The sequence below is a fragment of the Ascaphus truei genome, chromosome 7 (genome assembly GCF_040206685.1).
Source record: "Ascaphus truei isolate aAscTru1 chromosome 7, aAscTru1.hap1, whole genome shotgun sequence".
Lineage (NCBI taxonomy): Eukaryota > Metazoa > Chordata > Amphibia > Anura > Ascaphidae > Ascaphus > Ascaphus truei.
Window position 1 is genome coordinate 92,520,178 of NC_134489.1, and position 22,628 is coordinate 92,542,805.

A 22,628-nucleotide genomic window follows, 5' to 3' on the forward strand; every position below is an offset into this window, starting at 1 on the left:
CCACACGGGAAAACACAGCCCCTCACACCGACCAGCAGTCATCACGCGCCAAGGAAGAGGCTACCGCACGGACCCTCCCAGCAACTACCTCAGAACGGGACAAACACGCCGATGCCTCAGGCCTGGCAGACATAGCCAAGTATATGATCCGGCTCGACCTGGTGCAAGCAGGGCTCATCTGCTTCGACGACCGCCCTGAGAACTACCGGACGTGGAAGTTCACATTCAAAGACGCAATCAACAGCTTGGACTTCTCAGCAAGGGAAGAGCTCAACCTGCTATTCAAGTTCCTGGGGAACGAATCCAGAGAGTACGCGAATAGACTGCAGGCGGCAAAAGTGCATCAACCCCAAGTAGGTCTTGACCTAGTGTGGGATAGGCTAGAAGAGTCCTACGGCAGCCCCGAAGCAGTCGAGGATTCGCTCTTCAAAAGAGTCGACAGCTTCCCCAAGATCACAACTAAAGACTACTCGAAGTTACGAGATCTTGGAGACCTGCTCCAAGAACTGGAGTTCGCAAGGAAAGACCATTCCTTAATAGGTCTCAACGTCCTAGACTCAGCTCGTGGAGTGAGACCCATCCTGGAGAAGCTACACTGGCGACACACTTTATTCGAGCTCGGCTAGTCCCACGAATTCGGGTATACCCGGGTGTATTGAGGTTTGTGACTGTTTTCTGCCCGAGTGCATTGAGGTATTTTCCAGGCAGGGATTGAAGCATTTTATTCCCGCTGGCTGCAATACTGCACAGTATATATATATATATATATACTGCATTACAATTCATGAATTTATGCCATCTGGTAGACACGCGAAGCATTGCAGCCTATTAAATCCTAATCATTATCATTTAACAGATCAGCCGCCCGTCAGCCAGGCATGAACCCAGGCTGGGAAGGCAAACGCAACGGGGCTTGTCAGAGGTGAGGAGCGGCGAATTCCAGGTATCTGCCAGGTACATACTGGGTATTTGCTCGAATAAAGTGTGTCGGTGCAGTACCCTTCAACCTCCAAGAAAGGTGGATTTCACAAGGCTCCAAATACAAAAGGGAGAAACAAGTCATCTACCCCCCATTCTCAGTTTTCTTGAGCTTCATTCGCGAAGCAGCCAGGACAAGGAACGACCCCAGCTTCTTCTTAGGTGCGCAAACCACACACAGTGCAAGCAGCCTGAGGACAGAGAGACCAGTGGCGAGATACGGTAACACCCAAACACCCATCTCGGTCCGCAGGACGAACGTGCCTCCCACGACCCAAACTACTCCCGATCAGTCAGTCGCCGGAGACAAGTAACCAAGGGACCCAAACAGGGAATGTCCCATACACAAGAAGCCACACCCACTCAACAAGTGCTTTGGGTTCAGGATGAAGTCCCTAGAGGAACGCAAGAGGTTACTTGGAGAATTCAGAGTTTGCTTCAGGTGCTGCGGCTCCACGACTCACCTAGACAGGGACTGTAAAGAAGAGATCAAATGCACAGTGTGCGAAAGTGACAAGCACGTGACATCGTTACACCCAGAAGCACTGACACTCCACCAACTCAAGAACCATCCTCCGTAGCGGAGTATGGCAGGGAGGAAGGAGAAGGAGAGCCAACATCCGTCACATCTCAGCGCACTGAGGTTTGCGGAAACAAGGTGACAAAATATCCTGCTCCAAAATATGCCTTGTCGCAGTGCACCCCCAGGGACAACCTGAGAAGGCTATTCGGATGTACGCAATCCTCGACGACCAGAGCAACCAATCGCTGGTCAGGTCAGAGTTCTTCGACATGTTTAACATACAAGATGGTGCTTCTCCTTACACTCTCAGAACGTGCGCAGGGCGAATGGAGACCACAGGGAGAAGAGTGAATGGCTACACCATATGCTCAATAGACAGCAAAGTGAACATGCCCCTTCCCACACTCATCGAGTGCAACCACATGGCCACAAACAGGGACGAGATTCCCACACCAGACGTGGCACTCCATTACCCCCACCTCAAAGGAATAGCCAACCACATCCGGCCGGTTGAACAAGGCGCCAAGATCCTGCTGCTGCTCGGTAGGGACATCATGAGGGTACATAAGTCCGTAAACAGCATAACGGACCCCACAACGCGCCATACACCCAAAGCCTTGACCTATGATGGGTGATAGTGGGCAACGCGTGCACCAACAAAGAGCACGGGCAAGACTACGTTGATGCCCGCAGAACGGTGGTGACAGAATGTGGGCACACATCTCTCTCTGAACCATGTCTTGGCCATCTCCAAGTGACCGAAGGGCCAAGTGAAGAGAAAAGACAAGGTCATACCTCTGAGATCAACAAAGACATCCTCACGTCGAGGGGATGCGACAATGGCCTAGGATGCTCAGCAGTCCAGACAGCTAAGGATGACGAGTCGATTCCACCGAAGGAAGAAAGTAACCTCCCAAAGGTGACCGACAAAGGGATCGTCCAAAAGACAATAAACGATCAAACAGTCCTCTCGCGAGCAATGGCACGACTAAGATGTACAGTTGTTCCTCTCCATAGAGTATCAAGCGACAAAGCAACCAGCTGCCACGGCTGGCATAGCCGTAAAAGATTGCGCCCCACAGGTGAAGCCACAGTGTCAAAAAGACTGTCCTCTCCTACGTCTAAAAACAGACGGCCACAGAGACATTTCACAAAGGGATTTACTAGGACAAAAGAGACTGTTCTTCGTTACGTCCAGGGAGACAATAACCTCCCGATGGCAGTCAACAGAGAGACACAGAAGTGTTTCACCAAACGACGTGGAGATGTTCCTGTGCAAGAAAAATGCACCGATGACCTACGGTGCACAGCGTTCCAAACAACAAGGGACGGCAAACGAACACCATCAAGGGAAGATAGAGGATTCCTGAGGCTAACTGTCGAGGAGCTCTCTAAAGACGGACTAGGCAGTTGGGTGACTCCGCTACCATCCTATTCACCAAAAGGATGCTTCCCAAACAATGGAGAACATGCCATCTCTAGGTTCACTTCGCACCTCCGTGACCTAAAAAGGGAACCAGAGACCAAAAACAACTTTGTGGCCTTCATCCAGAAGATATTCTTTACCGGCCACACAAAGCCAGCACCTCTAATGGAGGAAGGTGAAGAATGTCGGTACCTACAATCACCTGGGGCCTACCACCCTCAGGAACCCGATCAAATCCGGGTAATGTTCAACCCCAGCACTCAGCTTCAGGGAGTCTCTCTGAGAGACGCCCTCTTTACCGGACTAGATTCGACAACCAGTCTTCCAGAAGTGTTGTTCCGCTTCCGCAAGGAACCAAAAGCCATCTCCTTCTGCCGAACGCCAGGTGATAGGGTGACAAGCTACCACGACTGGCACACTTACAAGGGGATGTACTCTGTTGATAAAACTACAGAGACAAAAGGACTGTTTTCTCATAAGGCTAATAGGAAACAGTGCCAGAGACTCTTATAAAAGACATTGTGGTGCATCAAGCTAACCAAGAGCTGTGCATCCACCTGGCTTCCCTTACTGGAAGGTTGGCCAAAGAACTTTGACGCCAGTGGTACCGGTCGGTATCACCTTGCTCTGGGAATATGGACCTTTGCATTGTTATGTTATGTTTGCATTGCACATATGTTCCACATAGCCTGTTATATAGTGGTATCTACAGATACCAGACGGGGAGTGTCATGGAACAGGAATACTCCTGTCTGCACTCCTGTTTCACCCCCCCTTTCCTCGCAGCCCTGCTTGCCAGCTTATTAGTGCCAGCTGTATGTGTTTGGTTCTGCACACAAACACAGTGCTTGTGTGATAAATACAGTGCCATTTCCCCTCTCCCAGCAGCTTGCTGTATTAGAGATGCAACATTATTGCTACATGTTTTAGCTCCCCCAGACACTCCTGTGAGTTGCCATAGCAGCCCCAGCCTTTCTCTCAAATGGGCTAGTCTGCTTTCTCCACCTCTGCTCTGCCAAGAGATGGTCTGTCCCCAGACTATCTTACTACCCAGCATACATTGCCATTTCCTTTCCACCATACCACTGGACTCGTGAGTACCTTGCTGTAACCCATGTAATGGTACTGCAAGATTATCTTTTCACCTCCCTTTTCTACTAAGCACACACAGAGATATTTAGACCTACACCTCTACACAAGATACTGTATTTCCCTGCTTTCTCCAAAATAAATTAAGAAAAGAAACAGACCTTGTCGTGCTTGGAAAAGAGGGCCGAGTTGACACTATCTGAGCTAAGTCATCACCACGTGACCCTCTGGCTTCCAGAATAGGGATTATCACCGCATTATTACTGGGAATAGCCTACAAGCAAAAATGGCAGGTTTAAAGTGGTACTCAAATGACTGTACCGTGTACAGGACTTAACCCTTTCACTACACGTGTCTTCAAATAAATATTATGGATCATATAAATGTGTGCAACACAAGATATGCATCTGATAATGTGTGAGGAAGTTCATGTATTAAACTACAGTATACTATGATTTTTAGTGAATATAGGATATGTTTGTCTGACCTAATATGGTATATAATCTTGAGCGTATAAAGAATGGGCGTGCAATAATGTGTCAACATACGGTATTATAACAATAATTACCAAGAGACTGAAGTTGTGGACCAAACTTTTATCCCACTCTGTTACTTCACTGTGTGTGAAAAATAAATGAGGAGTAAATTAACTGGAAAAATTACAACAAACTAGGTACACACGGAAAATAACTACAAGATCATGTACACAAAATAATCCCCTCCTCATTTTTCTGGCACAACTGTCTGTAATGGATGTGCGTTAATTGGAAAACACGTTATGGTTTTGCCAATGCGCATGTGCAGTGTATTGGTTAACGTGTCCCATCACAATAACAAATCACCGTTAATACAGCTAAGGCCACGCTTATAGTGCCGATGATGCGACTAATGACGTCACCCGTCGCCATTGTGAAAGTTGTAATCAGGTTTGGAGACGTAGCTGGCTACAAGGGGAGTGAAGTCAGCAAGGGGGAAGGCAGAGGGGCTATGTGATTAACTTATAGGCAGTCACTTGGGGAGACTGTCTCTGCAAAATCAAATTCTAGTGACTACAAGGATTTTGGTAGCGCCATCACGTCCACTATAAGCGCACGTGACAGCATCAATACAATTGTTTTGAAGCGCGTCACCATCGCCATCGCCATCGCCGGCACTATAACCTCAGGCTAATGTAACAATGATAGTTTGCCGAACGGTTGTGTTTTTTGCATATCATCAGCTTTGTGGATACCCGTTAAAATGGGGAACATTAACGGACGTTACGTCATGTTAGTAGCCAAGATTTATAGACCTCTGAGTATCTACCCCTGTGATTCAATATAGGATGCAGTACAATAATACACTGCAGAAGCACATGTACTGTACATCAAATAAGTGTCATGTTTCAAAAGTTTATTGCAACAAGTGATTAGCCTTTTAAACGATTCATTTGAAACTTGACTGAAGAAATAAATCATACATTGTTACTGATATAAGGCGATCATGAAAAAAAACAGAGATACAAATCTTCCATTTTATATCTTGGATGTAACTTCTACAAAAAAAAAGACTTTGTATATTGAAGCAGCAGTTCAAGCAATATCTTACATGGTTTTTGTTTTTTTTTTTTTTAATCAGTTCTGTACTATGAGAAAATACTTGTAGCATTTAAAAAAAATATATTTTAAAGACATTTTTAATGTTTCTAATGTAAGAAGCATTTCCAAAGTGACAGCACCCTTACCCTTCCGATAGGCTCTGGCTCTTGAGCCCCGCCCTCTCTCTAGCAGTGCACTAATTGTATCTAGTAACTGCCCAGTCAATCATATTCCAGAACTACATTGCCCAGAATGCTGTGCAAGAACTGAATTACATAACCAGGAGTAAGCGATCGATTACAGGAGAACGGATCGATCTGCAGCTTAGCTAATCACTTGTCAGTGTGCAGATTGTATTGATGCACATAATGAATGGGAAAAAAATATATATATTTTTAAAAACGGCAGCTTGAACTGCAGCTTTAGTAAGATTAAAGCAGAGTTTTACAAAATTAAGCTTTATATGGGTTCTATTCATGTTTCAGCTGTGAGGCTGCTTTTACATATACATAGTTATCAGTTAAATTCTCAGATTATCCCTTTATATTCATGCTATTGGCTTCTTTTTGTTTTAAGGCCGCTTAAGGTGTTGCTATTATTGTTATATTGTATATCATAATTAGGAATTCCAGTTTTCAGTGTTTATTTTTTTCTGTGGTTATTCATTTTTTAACAAACTGTGTTTTATCAGTGTTAACAATGACACCAAATGGACACACATTTGAATTTGTTTTTTTTGTGGTACGCTTTTTTTGGTTTCCATACTCCCCCGTGTTGCTTTTGTTTCCTGTGGATGGGGTGCCAAAAGAGGTGGAATTAAATAGGAAAAGTGGCTTCATTTCTGGTGTTTATCGGTTTTAACTGAAACACCGAGACACTTAGTTGGTGCTTTTATGGTTAAAACCTAACACCGGAATCCTAATCATAATTGAATATAGAAAAGTAATAATTGAATATAGATACATTTTCTAGATGCCACATACTATAGCAGTCATAATTTTACCAAAAAACGTAAGCAATCCATTATCGCAGAGGTCCCCAACTCCAGCCCTCAAGGACCACTAACAGTGCAGCTTTTACGGATATCACTGCTAGAGCACAGGTGGTTCAGTCAAAATGATTGGGTCATCTGTGCTAATGAGAGGCTATCCTTAAATCCTGCACTGTTAGCGGTCCTGGAGGACTGGAGTTGGGGGCCTCTGCTATCGGGTTAGTTAACACAACATAATCAAAACATGTAATATTGCAATGGTAAAGTTATCTTTTAGCCTTCCTATTTTGGAAAAGTATTTAGTTTAATGCCGTCCTATAATCTGCTCAGTGTTTCCTGCAGGATTTTCTTCTTTGGTAAGCAGTAACATGCGCCAACATTGATGAAGCATACCCCTAACTCCCCCCCCCTAATGTCTTTTATGCTTTAAAATTGTACATTTCTTATATATATATGACTACAATCCGTTTTTAATTAATTGTAAACGTGAGTTATAGCAATGTGAGTTATTAATTACATCTTTGCCATTATTAATGAAGGGTAATTATAAAGTGAACATGTTTAATAGAGTACTTTCTTTCCAAAATAAGATTGCCTAGTCTTCTTTTTGGTTAATATATAGAAGGGATTTCATCTGATTTAGTCGCTATGTGACAAAAAGAAAAGAGGTTGGGGCGCTCCCTATTTGTATAGGCTTGTGATGTTGCCTGTGTGGTAGTGTGTAACCAAAGAAAGGGTAGTGTATACTTGCCCTTGTTGTTTTCTGCAGCTGGACCAGTAGAGAAGATAAAGCCCGGGATCTTCTTGTAGTGAATAATGTGACAAAAAGAAAAGAGGTTGGGGCGCTCCCTATTTGTATAGGCTTGTGATGTTGCCTGTGTGGTAGTGTGAATAATGTGACAAAAAGAAAAGAGGTTGGGGCGCTCCCTATTTGTATAGGCTTGTGATGTTGCCTGTGTGGTAGTGTCAAAAAGAAAAGAGGTTGGGGCGCTCCCTATTTGTATAGGCTTGTGATGTTGCCTGTGTGGTAGTGACAAAAAGAAAAGAGGTTGGGGCGCTCCCTATTTGTATAGGCTTGTGATGTTGCCTGTGTCGCTATGTAGCATGCATACATGTGTGACCTTCACACTAAGTTTTCTTTTTTTCTACTTGCAGAAATAAAATGAATAGTGGCCTTCAGGCTACAAAGATTCAAAATAAACATAATATTTTTACTTTAGAAAGAAAATTTGATTTAACACTTTCTATTTTAGATTTGCCTTTGATCTTTTTTGGAAGTTATATGAAATTGTTTGGTTGGAGTTTGCTGAATCCCAACAAAGAAAATTAATATAATTTTTTTCTTCACTTGATATAAGGTCTTGTTTTGTACATACTGTATGTTTACACAAAGAAAATGAGAAGACAAATTAAGTTTAATTGGGACAAATAATAATGCTTCAATATCAATGGCACATTTTGGACTTTAAAGGGTTGCTGTCACATAAAAGGTACCATCTCTCTAAAAAGTGTTTGAGAGACAAAATAATGCAAACTACTCTGAATATACAGTATTCAGCACACCAGTTACATTTTTTTTTTAGAATTTTTTGCTTAGATTTCATGTCCTACACATGGAATCAAAACAATTATTTCTTATAGATTAAATTGTAGCCAACCTTTAATATCCCCAGAAATCTAAAACCTGCAAGCAAATACAGTATCTCAGGAAGAGTACATCATAAACAAGAAAGGTCAGAATAAATCTATTTATTGAGAGTGAGAATGTTTTTTTTCCCCACAAAAATTGATAAGCAGGACATGACACTTTTCACAATGTAGAGATATTCACTTATCATTTAGTGCTTAACAATAAAATGTCACTTATTCACTTATTGTTTAGATCCAATGTGTGTGGTAGATACTGTATCATTAAGAAATGAAAATCTTTATCTCTATGGGTAATTCTTTAAATTTGGGGTCACTGCCTTGATAGCTATTGCCACGTAATTGCAATAAATATTCTCCTTTTAAGCTCCTACCTGGAGAAGAACCCTGTGAGGTAAGAGGGTGAAAAAAAGTGCACAAAACACCAGTGAGTCGCTGCAAAGTCTGATAAGTGCTTATACGTTTTATTTAATTGTGAGTGTATTACCTACCTCTGACTCGTATGACGAGAATCCACAGTGACGTCACTCATCATGCAATTCCACACATGCACCACACTCTGCATTACAACAGTGGAGGGGTGTTCAGCCAATGATCACACCAGACACTACCAACAAAATCAATCACTACAGTCCACATGCTTTTAGCGGATTAGCTCCACTTCAACCAAGGGGAAAACTATCACACAAAACGCGTTGGGGGAGATGTGATTAATTTTGTTGGTAATGTCTGGTGTGAGCATTGGCTGAACACCCCTTCACTGTCAGAATGCTAAGCAACAGGGCATTACGGATTCTGGAGCATGCGTGCAAGCCAGTGCAGAAACACTTAATTAGTGACATCACCGCGGATGACGGATCTATAAAAAAAAAAACCTGCAGACCCTTAGACTGATGGAGAGTGAACTGAGTGTAAGGAACACCAGAGAGTTACTGCCAAGTCTAAGTGCCTATAACGGTAGTTTGTATTTTAAATGTAAATGCATTACTTACCGCTGATTCTTCATTGAATTGATTTTTAATCATACTACACTAGGGTTGTTTAGTTGGATGGAGTCCTCTTTCTTTTTCATGTGGAACGGGGCTTGAGCAAATCATAAGAGAAGAACACCCCTGTATACTTCCATTGCTTCTACATTCATTGGACTCCTTTCAAGGACTTGTGAAAGAGTTTAATCCACTCTATTTTTTTTTATTCACATAGTGGCCTGTATACTAATATGGTCTTTAAAAAAGAAAATTGCATCAAAATTGTATTGCTAAGAAGTGCAACCCTTAATAAATATGTGACTTGTTATAAATGACACACACTGTAGTTTGTAGTTTGTTCTCTGAACTGACTTGATGCATTGCATCGTGTTGCAAACCTGACTGATACAATTTAAATCAAAGCAGGCTGTTGTGCATTTTAAGTTATAACTGGTATTAATAAATATCAATTATTAAGTAAAATATTTTATAATATGCATGCAGTGAAAATAATTAATGTTAACATATATAGTGAAACATCCACGCAGTAACCACCAAATATGTATCATTGATACATAGCGCAGAACTAGAAGTGCTTTAAGTTGCTAACAATATCAACAGTCTTTTTTAGGATTTACGCTAGGTTCAACTTGGCAGCAGATTTTGACACAGGTTCAACTATATATATGGCACACAGATTAATTATAATATGTTTTGCATGTATAGCACTGATAGTGTATGCAGTGCTGTACATATAATTTTTGCAGGCACAAGTCCCAGGCACGTAGAGCTTACAATCTATTTGTTTGTGTTTGAATCCTAGGGAGATAAAGTGAGGTCACAAGAAGCTGACACCGGGATACCAGGTACAATCTTTTAAAAATACATAAGATTTGCATCATGCCATTCGTTTGCACTTAGCCTTTAGATTGCCAGGGACGACATGTGCACTGGTCCGCCTAGGGTACTTATGACGTACAGTACTTGGTACGCTATGGGCATTTGCTCATTTTCTAGTGGCAGATCGAACTGTCCACTCTGAAGTTGCTGCCAGCCCGATCCATAACAGAAGTAGAGCTCTCTCCACTTCCGTGTCCGGTATCCGGGTACCAGCCGCATCAATCATGTGAAAGTGCCAGAGGTCCCCTGTCACTGGATCCCTGGCCCTGTAAAGGTTAGTACTTAGGTGAGGGGTGGCCAACTCCAGTCCTCAAGAACCACCAACGGGTCAGGTTTCAGTATATACCTGCTTCAGCAGCACAGGTGGCTCAATTAGTGGTTAAGTCGTTATGACTGAGCCACTGATTGAGTCACCTGTGCTGACGCAGGAAAATCCTGGTGGCCCTTGAAGACTGGAGTCGACCAACCCTGACTTAGGTCCACACAAGCGCAGTATAATTTGTGATTTTTGGGCAGCAATTTAACATCAAAAATTCAATTTGCTGCGCTTAGCACATTGGGTCTATAGTGATTCAAGAAACGTTGTGGATTTATACTCATTACATACAGTATAAATGTTTTGCACTTAGCACCTTATATATCACAGACAGATAGTGTAAATATTTTTGGGAGAAAATATTTTTTCATGTGTGAATGGAATTGTGAGAATCATATGAGCATCTGTTATATATATATATATATATATATATATATATATATATATATATATATATATATATATCTGTTTCCCCCACCCTCTGATAGATCCTGCCATTACATGGTGTGTAGTGCTGACTAACTTTTGGCTCACAGGATGCTGAGTGGTCCGCCGGTGGTTGTGGGGACTTCCGGACAGGCTTCAGTGTTTCATCTCTGGTCTCTATCTCTGACAGAACAGCGCCTCCATCTGCTGCAGGCTCCAGATGTATGAAGGCAATCTCCTACAAAGAACATACTCCACTCCCCCAGAAAGATTGCACACTAAGCAGGAGTATGATTACCTGGAACCGTTTTATTCCTCTGCTTTAGCACAGTATAACACAGGCTTCTGCCCAATATAGCTCACACAGGTCTTCAACCTCTGGATGGTCCCTGGATCTACACTCCAGGCCACGGGCACCTGAAGCAGTCCTTACTCTTCCCTGGTACTCTTGTAGAATCAGGGTAATGGTATCACTCACTCTTCCCCAAGGGGAGAAGACAGCGGGTGCCAATGCAAGATACACACCTGTGTGATTACCTGTTTCTCTTAAGGTAGAGACAACATTAAATTTTGTAGTGCAGCCCCTTAAGTACAAGGGAGGAAGGTACCAGGTCTGAACCCAGGATTGGGCAGAACACAGGCCTAGCCCAACCTCCTCCTCTGTCACTCAAGGGAGCTGCTTCTGTGGGGAAAACCCAGGATTGGTCCTGTCACTTCAGGTGGGAGGAGCGCTCAAATCTTGGGATGATATGCAGAGAAAAAAGTGGAAGAAATAATAGTGCAGACCAAATATAATATGTGCAAATAATAATCTCTAAATAGGTCCCACTCACAATAAATGGATGAATAACAGACGTGTCAGAGACCCTTATCTCTCTGACTGGAGCCCTTGTACAATAGATGCCTTCTGATGGTGTTGGTATTAAATCAGTATTTCTGGTGGGCTAGAGGGGTCCATAAATTCTGAGTGTACCTCCCGAGAATATAATAAAGAAAGAGAGCACACAATAGTGTAGTACATAAGGGTATAATGTGGCATAAACACACACAGGTAATACACTCACATTTGTACAATGGTATCGATCATTGGAGAGAGCGTAGGTGACTCGTGGGGGGATGATTGATACCATTGTACAAATGTGCGTGTATTACCTGTGTGTGTTTATGCCACATTATACCCTTATGTACAACACTATTGTGTGCTCTCTTTCGTTATTATATTCTCGGGAGGTACACTCAGAATTTATGGACCCCTCTAGCCCACCAGATACACTGATTTAATACCAACACCATCAGAAGGCATCTATTGTACAAGGGCTCCAGTCAGAGAGAGAAGGGTCTCTGACACGTCTGTTATTCATCCATTTAGTGTGAGTGAGACCTATTCATAGATTATTGTTTGCACATATTATATTTGGTCTGCACTATTATTTCTTCCACTTTTTTCCCTGCATATCATCCCAAGATTTGAGCACTCTTCCCACCTGGAAGAAAACGCAAGAACTCTGGACTTGGACATTTCTTTAAGGGTGTAAAGCTGCTATTTATATATATTTTTTCACATTTGGTGAAGGATTTTTTTCACTATATATATTTATATATTCTCTTGTTGTTCACATTTATTTATCACATTTATATCACTTTTATTATTGTAATTAAGTCACTATTAGAAGCGCCCGGTACCATTGTTTTGTTATATTGGTCCTCTCACTGCCTGCACTGTTACCAGGCTTACATGGCAGGGAGGGCAGACTGGTAGCCAAAACTAGGCATGGCTACATGTATATTCCATATATTTATTTTAGAAGATAAGACTCACATTGTATGACTGAATATTTGGATTGATCTCTTACACACGGTTTGGGGTTGTCACATAGGAAGTGTTGTTCCCTTGAATGTAAGTAACTCACTTTATTATTTTTTTCTTTTAATACTGCAATGTATGACAGCACATCCTAAATGATGCTAGCCGGGCAGCCACAGCACATTATTAGTGCTATATGTGGCTTTTTTTATTTAGCCACAATTGTTCTGTGGTTGACCATAATGATTTACTAACATTGATCACTATTTAACATACTCAGATTCTCCTGCAACCATGGATGTGCAATACAATTCGCACTAAAAGTGAATACAATAACAAGGACATTTGTATTATATTACCTGCAATCAAAACATATAACTTTATTATATGTTTCATCATAATAGATACTGTATAACAATAGTTTGAATGCTCATTTTCCCCCTAACCAATCTCAGTACTCTAAATGGGACATTGCCAACGATGGCAATACACAATATCAGAGGCTGGCAAAGAATTCTGTAATCCTCATTTGCTTTGCCTTCCACTGCCTTCTCTGTAACTGTTCTAATATATTTCACTGAAATAAAAGAAATAGAGGTAAACGATGAAAGATTTTAGACCAAGATGTAGTAGATGCTACAATGTAAATGTAAATATAAGATTCACATGAAAAAATGAAACCTTTTCTTTTGCAAAAGGGATACTGGACGGTTACACAAATGAACCTTTTTTTCTACGGTGGAATCCATAAATCTTCCCATTAAAACTGTAGAATATATTGTGCACATATGTAAAAATAATACTTGTAAAAGAGGAAAGAGTTTGTGCCTGGTGCTGTCAATACTTTGAAGAATGGGGTGATTATAAAGCAAATTAACAATACTTTTAAATGTGCATTCACTTATCTTTCCAATTAAATTCTTGTTAAACAACTGCACAGACAGTAATAGTGCTTCTGCAAAACACTGATCAAGACAGGTTTATTGTAAATTTTACTCTGTAACAATTAATCAAGCAGGCATTTCCTTTATTATTAAATTATTTAATTTAGTAGTTTAGGTAATACATACCCTCAGCTGGTTAACAATTTTGCAGTTTGCGGCTTTCTTATGAATAGTCTTTGTTGCGGATGGGCCAAATTATTTAATTATGGATTGAAAAAAAGAAATGTTGCTAGACATTTCTTCTTGAGTAATTCAGAGGTTTATATTACATGAGACAAAACATATATTCTTCTAGATCAGGAGTGGCCAATTTGATTCCTCAAGGGCCACCAACGGGTCAGGTTTTCAGGATATCCCTGCTTCAGCACAGGTGGCACCATCAGTGGTTCAGCCATTGTCTAAGCCAGGGAGAGCAAACCTTTTGAGCTGCCCCATCCCCCCCCACCCCCGCCTGCTCCCCCTCGCTTTCGGGCCACCTTCACCTTATTTAGTGGCGTAAAATGACACCGCGGGGTCACGTGACCCCATTGGCATAGAGACGGACATGTGACATCACTCCGCAAGACACCGCGGCGTCATTTGGCGCCGTCTTACCAGCTATGCAAAATCCTGGTAAGTGAGTTGCAGAGGCCTCACGCTATCCCCCAGCATTTCATTTAAATGCCTCGGGGAAGAGCGCGGGGCCTCTGCAACCGCCCCCCCCAAACAAATTCAGCGCCCCCCTGGGGGGCGCAACCCCCAACCTTGCGCACCGCTGGCCTAAGCCACTGATGGAGCCATCTGTGCTGAAGCATGGATATTCTGAAAACCTGACCTGTTGGTGGCCTTGAGGACGGGAGCTGCACACTCCTGATCTAGAATGCTTCAAAAACGCCAAACAAATTTGCGATGACATTTGTCAATTAAAAGTTTTATGGGACTTGGGTAGTAAGATCAAAATAAAACTTAGCTTGCTTTGGTGATTGGTTTGATGAAATAAAATAATTCTTGAAGAACCACTGTAATTTCCCTTGTGTTTGTAATAGAATTCACTTGTTTTTTCCATTTTCACAGAACGCCAGGGTTTTCACAAATCAGATTTCTGAGGATATATCTGTGACATAGGTCAGCAAAGATGTTCCCTAAAATATGTTGTAACTGTGGTTTATTTACAGGGACAAATATGAGCTCATTCAATGATTTACTGCATTACTCATGTATCATAAATTGTCACAGAGGACTCGTTGTCTTATAATAACCTACTAATGATTAAAGAGTCTTACAATTGTAATGATACTTGCCCACAAGCCAGGTACATTGTCCTTGAATACATTTACATCAAAACAGTTTTCTCCCCGGTTTACCAGAGTTACAAGTGAATATAAATACAGTAACATACGAAATGTGTTATTTCCTTATAATGTACAGTTTACGGTAAAACATCTGTTGGTATATGCACTGCTTATTTAACTTCAAAACGTAATTTGTGTTCTTAACAAGTTTAGGTCTCTTTAACATTATTGCAAGCAGTCTTAAAGTATATGCACATCGCTGATATTAAATCAAATGATAAACTAATGAGTAATAATCTGCTGTGCCTGGTAAATTCCAGTGAACAGAATACAGTAATTTTCAGAGCTGCAGCACAGGAGAATGCTAAAATGTTCAAAAGAATCCAGCCTTGTACTACAGTAAGTCAGTAAATGTCCGCTCACTTGGCTTGTTCCTAAGATCAAAAGTCAAACATCTACAGTATGGGTTTATTTACTAATGTCACCTGGGCAAAATCAATGCAAAAAAAAACATTAATCAGAGAAACAGAATCCAATTGAAAGCAGCTGGATTTTTTTCCTGCTGCAATTCTTTTGCACTCGTTTTGCACTCGTTTCGCCCCGGTTTTCAAGTCTGGCGATTTTATTAAGTAGCCCCCGATTCTAGTTGTTAATTTCGGCAAATGCCTCCGAGACTTATATGAGAAACGCACCAAGGAAACACCAAACATACTTCAAATTCAATTATATAGGACAATTTCAGGTGAATTTCATAAGCCATCCATGTACTAATCCCGGTCAGCATGTTACCTTGGGCAAGTTACTTTATCTCCCTGTGCCTCAGGCATCGAAAATATTGTGGTAAATCCTCAGAAGGTCGTTACATTTTTAACGTCATGTTATCTGTTTTTAACTTATAGATATCTGCAACGCATATCCCCAAAAGGTGCATAGCACTACGATGTTCAGACAATCTCTTAACAATATGGGAATGATACATTTTAATGAAGTTTAGGCCCACGTATGCAAATTATATGGCAATGAACAGTTTATCTAACAACAGGGATCCTCAGACCTCCGTTAATGTTAGCGCATGATAATAACGCTACGATATTTAGTACCTGCCAAAAGCTGCTCTTATTCACATCCATAAGCTGATTATCAGTGAGTTATTTCTCGGAATAGTCTGTAACCCTGTTTCCCACACCCAATCTCATATAGGGTCTATCCTGGGGAAATCTGCTCTGGTTACTCATGGTAGTGTGGTGCAAACCTGCTGGTAACATGGGGCCCTGGGTCTCCCGCCTGGTTTTATGGGGAAGGTCAGGACAGGCTTCTGGGGTCTTGCCTGAATCATACTCATGGTGACGGCACCTCCATCTCTTGCAGCCCCCAGATGTGTGGGGAGAAATCTCTGCAGGAGAACTATCTCTTCTCCTCCCTGATAGATTTCAGTCTCAGGCAAGGAGAACGTAGAAACAGGTGATCTTTATTCATTCTCTGGCTCTTAATCACAGCAGTGCACAGCTTACACTGAATCTATTCTTATCACTCAGGTCTTCACCTTTAGGATGTCCCTGGACCTTCACTCCCGGCCACCAGTCACCAGGAGCAGTCCTTGCTCTTCCCTTACCCCCTTGCAGGGTAAGGGGAATAGTCTTCCACCTGTCCACGTAAGGAAGGCCTCAGTAAGCAAAGCCCTGCACTTCTGAGTTGGAGAGACCACACCTCTATCACGGTAGAGGCACAACACGCAATTGAGATGTGCAGCTCCTTAAGTCAGTTCAGTAAGAACCAGCCCTCTGTCCCTGATTGGACAGCAGGCCTGATTGCACTAGCTTCTCTGACTCACTGAGCTACAAGGTGTGGGCAAAAATCATGATTACTCCTGGCAACCTACCCTTACTATGGATTACTGCCAGGAGGAGGGCAGACCTGTAGCCCAAAACCAGCCAGGGCAACAAGTCTATAAAGCAATTTACTGAGTATAGGACTTAACCCTTTCATTACAAACAGTAACATGTGCCATACAAAGATATATATTAAATGTCTGAAACAAAATGTATTATGTTTTTTAGTGATTAAAGTGATATGTTTGCACAAACTAATATGTTATATCATGTAATAATGACTGTATAAAGTACGGATGTACAGTAATGTATATCCCTACTTACCACAACAATATAAATTATTTCATTTTTATAAATGCACAAGTAAAATAAATGAAGGATGTCTTTGTTTCATTTATTTTAATTGTAAATTAATCAAAATGATATATTCATTTATATTGTTGAGGTATGTATGGATATACATTATTGTACGCCTATACTTTATACAGTTCTTATAACATTATATACCCTATAATTAAGTGAAAAATTTAGTAAGTGTAAAAACGATACATTTCTCAATATTATAACAAGATTTGCATTCGCTTGTGGTAACGCACATGGAAATCTGTTAGTAGCGCAGCCTTAATAACACACCTTAAAGGTTGACCAATGCGCATGTGTAGTGTATTAGAGAACACATCTCTGAGACATGAAAATCACAGTTAATAGCGCTGCTACTTTGAAGAATGGGCGGGGGTTTTTTGTACCTCATTAGCTTTGAGGATCCCTGTTAATAATAAGAAAAATAACGTCCATTCCCTATTTCGGGAGCGTAACGTTATAAGGTCAAAATTACCGGAGCTCTAAGGATCTACCCTATCGATTGTAAACTCATCTGGACAGGGACTGTCAGTAAAAAAATGCTATGTTCCATGCTGCTTACCACACACTGTAATTGTGAAGCGCTTTGAATCCCATTGGGAGATAGGCGCTAGATGCAATAAAAATTATTATTATGATGAGAGAATCCTGCAATGTATCTGGACAAATTGCATAGGTTTCTAGCAACAGGGTTTCCTATGGATAAGCCACATGCATTAAGCAGTTCTGAAGTACAGTACTTGGCTCATTCAATCAATACAAATGTATAATAAAAGTTTTTTTCAAAGACACTGTAAATGTTAGGCTCTAACTCTGGATCACTTATGATCATATTATTTCCTACTTTAATGGGAAAAATAAATCACAGCTAAAAGATAATCTTATCACATGGAAGCCATATAGTATATTATCAATGGTGTCCCTTATAGAATAGACCGGGTGGAACAGAATGAAGAGAATAATGTAGTTTACATTGCTGTAGCTGTTGTTTGATGCAAAGAGAAAGTTAACTACAGTAAATAAAATGTCTATCTTACAAATAAAAATAATGCAAATTTGTTCTGTAAAAATTCAGTAGTTCAGATTAGTGCATAAATTGAGAAGATTGATATTGTGTATTAATGGCCTTATGAGCAACTGTAATTGAATGTTATTTTGGAATATAAAACTAGGTCAGTCTTATTAAATGTAACCTCACAGTGGTCAGAATGTAGATACAGTTATAATCCATTTGACACATTTCTGTACATTTGCAAATAGCATTAAATGCAATGTCAGACAGACGCTACCTATTGCCGTTATGGTGTTCATCAAAAATAATAGCATGTAATAAGTTGTTTCCGTTGGGTAATTTCAGTTTTGGTTTTAAAATTTTGGTCCCTATTCAATAAACTCCGAAAAATACCGCTTCTGCTTCACAAAATATCTTTGAGCGTCATCCTCCAAAAAAGTTTAAGTTTTTTGCCCAATTAAAAAATGTTTATGTCGACACAGTTGTCAGAAGCTAAAAAATGTGAGAAAATAGAATAAAAAATGCAGATGAAAGTGCATAGGGACCGGCATTTTTCCTTTTTCATTAATTTCTTTCTTCATTATTGAAGATGCCAGGTGGATATTGAATTGTAATATACAGTATACCCAGTGTCATGCAAAAGACATGTAAATATAATTTTTTTGTGCAGTATAGCAAGAGGATAACCTTCTCACTTTTTTTACACTGCATCGCTTTGTCAGTGTCATGAAAAGTAAAGGTTTCCTGGTTTATTTTGAAGACCAGGTAATCAAACAATTAGGGAAATGCTCTGTGTTTGATCAGTGACAAACTTTCCCTGTTAATAGTAAAATAACAGGATGGGCGGTATGATGGGTTGCAACTTGAAAGATGCTCTATATACTGTACTACAAAGACAAGTCCTAGAACATCACTGAAACCAGAGACCAAAGGGTTACTAAAAAGACACTCTATTCTTCTTTACTACATTTAGATTAATATGCATTTACATAAGTCCTGTTCTGTACAACTCTTACTGGTGTTATGTATGTCTATCAATTGTAAATGTATTTGGTTGTCATAATGTAAATATGAGTAGAATTACACTGTGACAAATAGTAGAAGATCTATTTGGGTATGTGCAATTTGGTTTGTATATGTCCAGGATGTGGCACTGAGTATGATGAGTCTGTTAACTACTGGGAGAGAGTCATTGAGTATTTTAACTGTAAACTGTCCATAAGTGTCCATCGGCAGTCAACCTGGTCATCCCACTGCATTGCCCATTATTGTCATACCTCCTCCTAATAGGAGCATCATATATGACTGGACACACTGTCAAGCATTTCATTCAGAAGACACCTGCATTCACTGTTGATACGTTGTTATATCATGATCATTTGAAAATGCTACATTCGTTTTGTTTCAAGATGTCTCATGCTCACTTTTAGAGCACAGATACAGAGCCTTTCTTCCATTCCTAGTTGTCATGGAAGGATCGAATTTCAAGCATAGTTTTGGAATACATGAGACAATATTTCACCAAGCAGAGGTAAAAATGAAATCCAAAGTGACTGACAAGGATTCCAAATCAAGTTAGGCAGTATTATTATAGAAGGTATTTAGATTTGGACAGGGAGCCAAAGTAGAGGACTGTGAGAGGATCTCTTGGAATAGGTAGCAATTGTTGTTTGATTAAATACAATTTGATGGAAGTGCAATGTTACAGTACATTGAAATTAACTGCAGTTGAGAACCATTGGACTACCAAGTCTATCCACTTTCCTAATTATAGTATTCTGAAATCCCAAACCCTATTAGATCCGCATTTCTCAGTTTATTTCATACTTGGGATAGACTGTGCAATAGCAAGCATTTTGAATTCCCTAACTATTGTATATAAATAAAGCTCTACTGCCATCTGACTCAACAGCCAATCAGGTTCTCAGGGGAATCCAGTTATATTAAGCCTTTAGTTTGAAGTGCAATATTTGTACAATATTATGAGAGTCAACTTTGATGTTGGATTTCCCGGTAGGATGCTAAACAATCATTAGGAGCATCACTATAACAATGTGAGAAATGAAGTGGGAAAATCCGGACTTTATCTGATAAAGGTGTACAAAACAAAGATATTAATTATTGGCAACCAGAATTTTGTATGCAGTAATCAGCATAACATTACTGCACGGCAAAGTCCTACCTTACCTAACGCCTCCAACACAGTTCCATAGACAACAAAGATTAAAACATCTTGCTGAATAAAATTAATATTTAATAGTGGAGTGCCTAATTGGCAGGGAATTCTCACAATAGCTACAGTGACCTATGGGATGGGCATTTCCTGTTCTTAATGACGGAGTAGCTTGAGCCATGGGCTTTTAGCTCTACAAGACAATCTTCAATTGCCAGGAAATGTCTTCCCCTGTGGCCATTATTGCTTAGAAAAGTTCAAAAGCTAACCACTAAACTTTTTTTCCTTTCATTTCCAGATAAGCTGAAAACATTATCATCAAAGGCTAAAAAGAAGAATCCAAACATTGATCAAAATTGCAATGAGAAAAAAAAAAGGAAAAAAGTCTTAATTCCAAGAATAACACTGTTACATTAAGGAAAGTCAAAACACATCCATTATTTTAGGAATTACTTACCCTGATTTATAACAAAGCGCAACTTCTGTATTGTAGATAGGTTTCCACTAACTCTGTATATTCCAGCAGCATCCAAGCCTGAAAAGAATGATGAAAAATGGTGTTACTACAGAAGTAAACAACAATAAAAAAAAACAATTGTCTACAATGAAGCCAGAGTGAGTAAAAGAAAACCTTTTTGGAGCAGCGACTGAAAACTTCAATATTACTTATGCAAGATGCAGAAAATAAAATAGTTTATTTAATTGAAAAATAAACCAAAAGAAAGCAGCGTAAAGGGACTGTACCAATGAGAATAGTAAGAGATTTAAGAGCAATCGCAGATGCCTGTCTTGTTTCTCTGAAAAGCAGCCCAGAATATATCGGGGGGAAAAAGAAGGTAGAATCTTTGACTCTAGATCGTTGAATTACAAACTGTCTGGAAGATTATCAATTCTAGCTATAAAAAAGTTAAGCCAACAATTGGTTATTTGAGAGAGGATTCTAACACTGACATAGTGAATTTACTCAGTCCAATTATTCCATTGTAATGTATTTATGCCAGCTATAACAACTGTATAAATCAAGATAAAATAACAAGAATGCATAACATGACAATAATATAGTTTGCATAAAAATACAGAAACTATGCTGTATGTTGGCTTTTACTTACATCCAAGGCTGAGGTAGATTAACATTTAACTTGGATTATATACAATATGGAGACAAAAACAAGCTTGGAATATTACTCCAATTATAGTGTCCGTGAGCCATAAACTCACCGCTCCAAGAACTTTGATAGTTTAGCCAAACCAGACCAATGTAAATTGGAGGATTTGGGCATCCTTTTCATAACCACATTCTCCTAGCTGGATTGCAACTATATTATTTTAGAAACACAATTAGGCCAAGTGTAATTTAGAAAAGAGAGCTGTCTTTAAAGTTTTTATGTTGTGATTCCGTGAGCAATTTTCAAACAAAACAACTTTAAAGGGCACTTTTGTCTGAAAAAACATGGTGCAGAGTTAAAACATTGACTTTCAGTTGCAATTCCTGACAAAATATAACCCTGTCTATCAAAATGTTGACCACATCGGTCTTAGGGCACTATCCAATAAACATAGAAAATGCAGCTTCAGCTTTGCAAAATAATTTTGGACCTCTTTGCCTGAAAAATCTTAAGACTTTTCGTCTAATTATTATTTTCTTTATATCGGCTCAATTTTTGTGGGGGGAAAGATCCAGCTAATAAATTAGGAAAACAAAAAATAATTGCTCACTTCTATCTTCACTATTGAAGATATTAGGTATATATTGACCTGTAAAATATACCTGGCATGACCAGTAATGAAAGACTTGTGCCCCGGGATGAGAGGTTAGGTACCTGAGAAATTGGATGGTTACCCATTTTGGAAACATATTTTTTTTAAACTCCAGGATTGGATACCTAAAGTTTGAAAGGTGTTCCTGCTAATTCATACTTTAGAAAGTTGATGGCCAGGTACTAGTTCATGTAAAACTCAAGCAACAAACTCAAGCAATATCCTTCCCCAAGGAATACCACTGATGCCATTTTGGGGCATAACCCCTCCTAAAGTGATCACTTAACAGAATAGAAATACGAGTGCCATCTATTTCACATGGTAATAAAGTCCTGCAATCATATACTTAGTTATTATAATTCTTTCTAATAACTACAATTCTTTCACATGTTGACTGGTAAGCTTGGGTGTACCTACAAAGTGTTAAAAGTAAATTGTGTTGGTGGTAAAGGAAACACGAGAACTAAGAGAGATACAGTAGAAGAAGAGACATTTAGGTATTTGGAATTAATAGACAAGAACACACAAAGAAAATATGAGTCAGTACACACATTGAGCCTAATTAAAATAGGGAAAAGAAGACTTTCATTTAGAAGGAGGTAACGTGATCACAATTATGAATATGTGCAGGACTGT

The 22,628-nt window shown here is 39.9% G+C and overlaps 1 protein-coding gene across 2 annotated transcripts in view; it reads right to left on the reverse strand.

Moving 5' to 3' along the window:
* Positions 1-22,628, reverse strand: part of ARHGAP15 (Rho GTPase activating protein 15) — a 491,379-nt gene that overhangs the window by 163,010 nt on the left and 305,741 nt on the right. For both annotated transcript variants that reach the window (XM_075609463.1, XM_075609462.1), the window contains one exon: positions 20,692-20,769. In XM_075609463.1, coding sequence (XP_075465578.1) covers positions 20,692-20,769 — 78 coding nt within the window. The remainder of the gene's footprint in view (positions 1-20,691; positions 20,770-22,628) is intronic.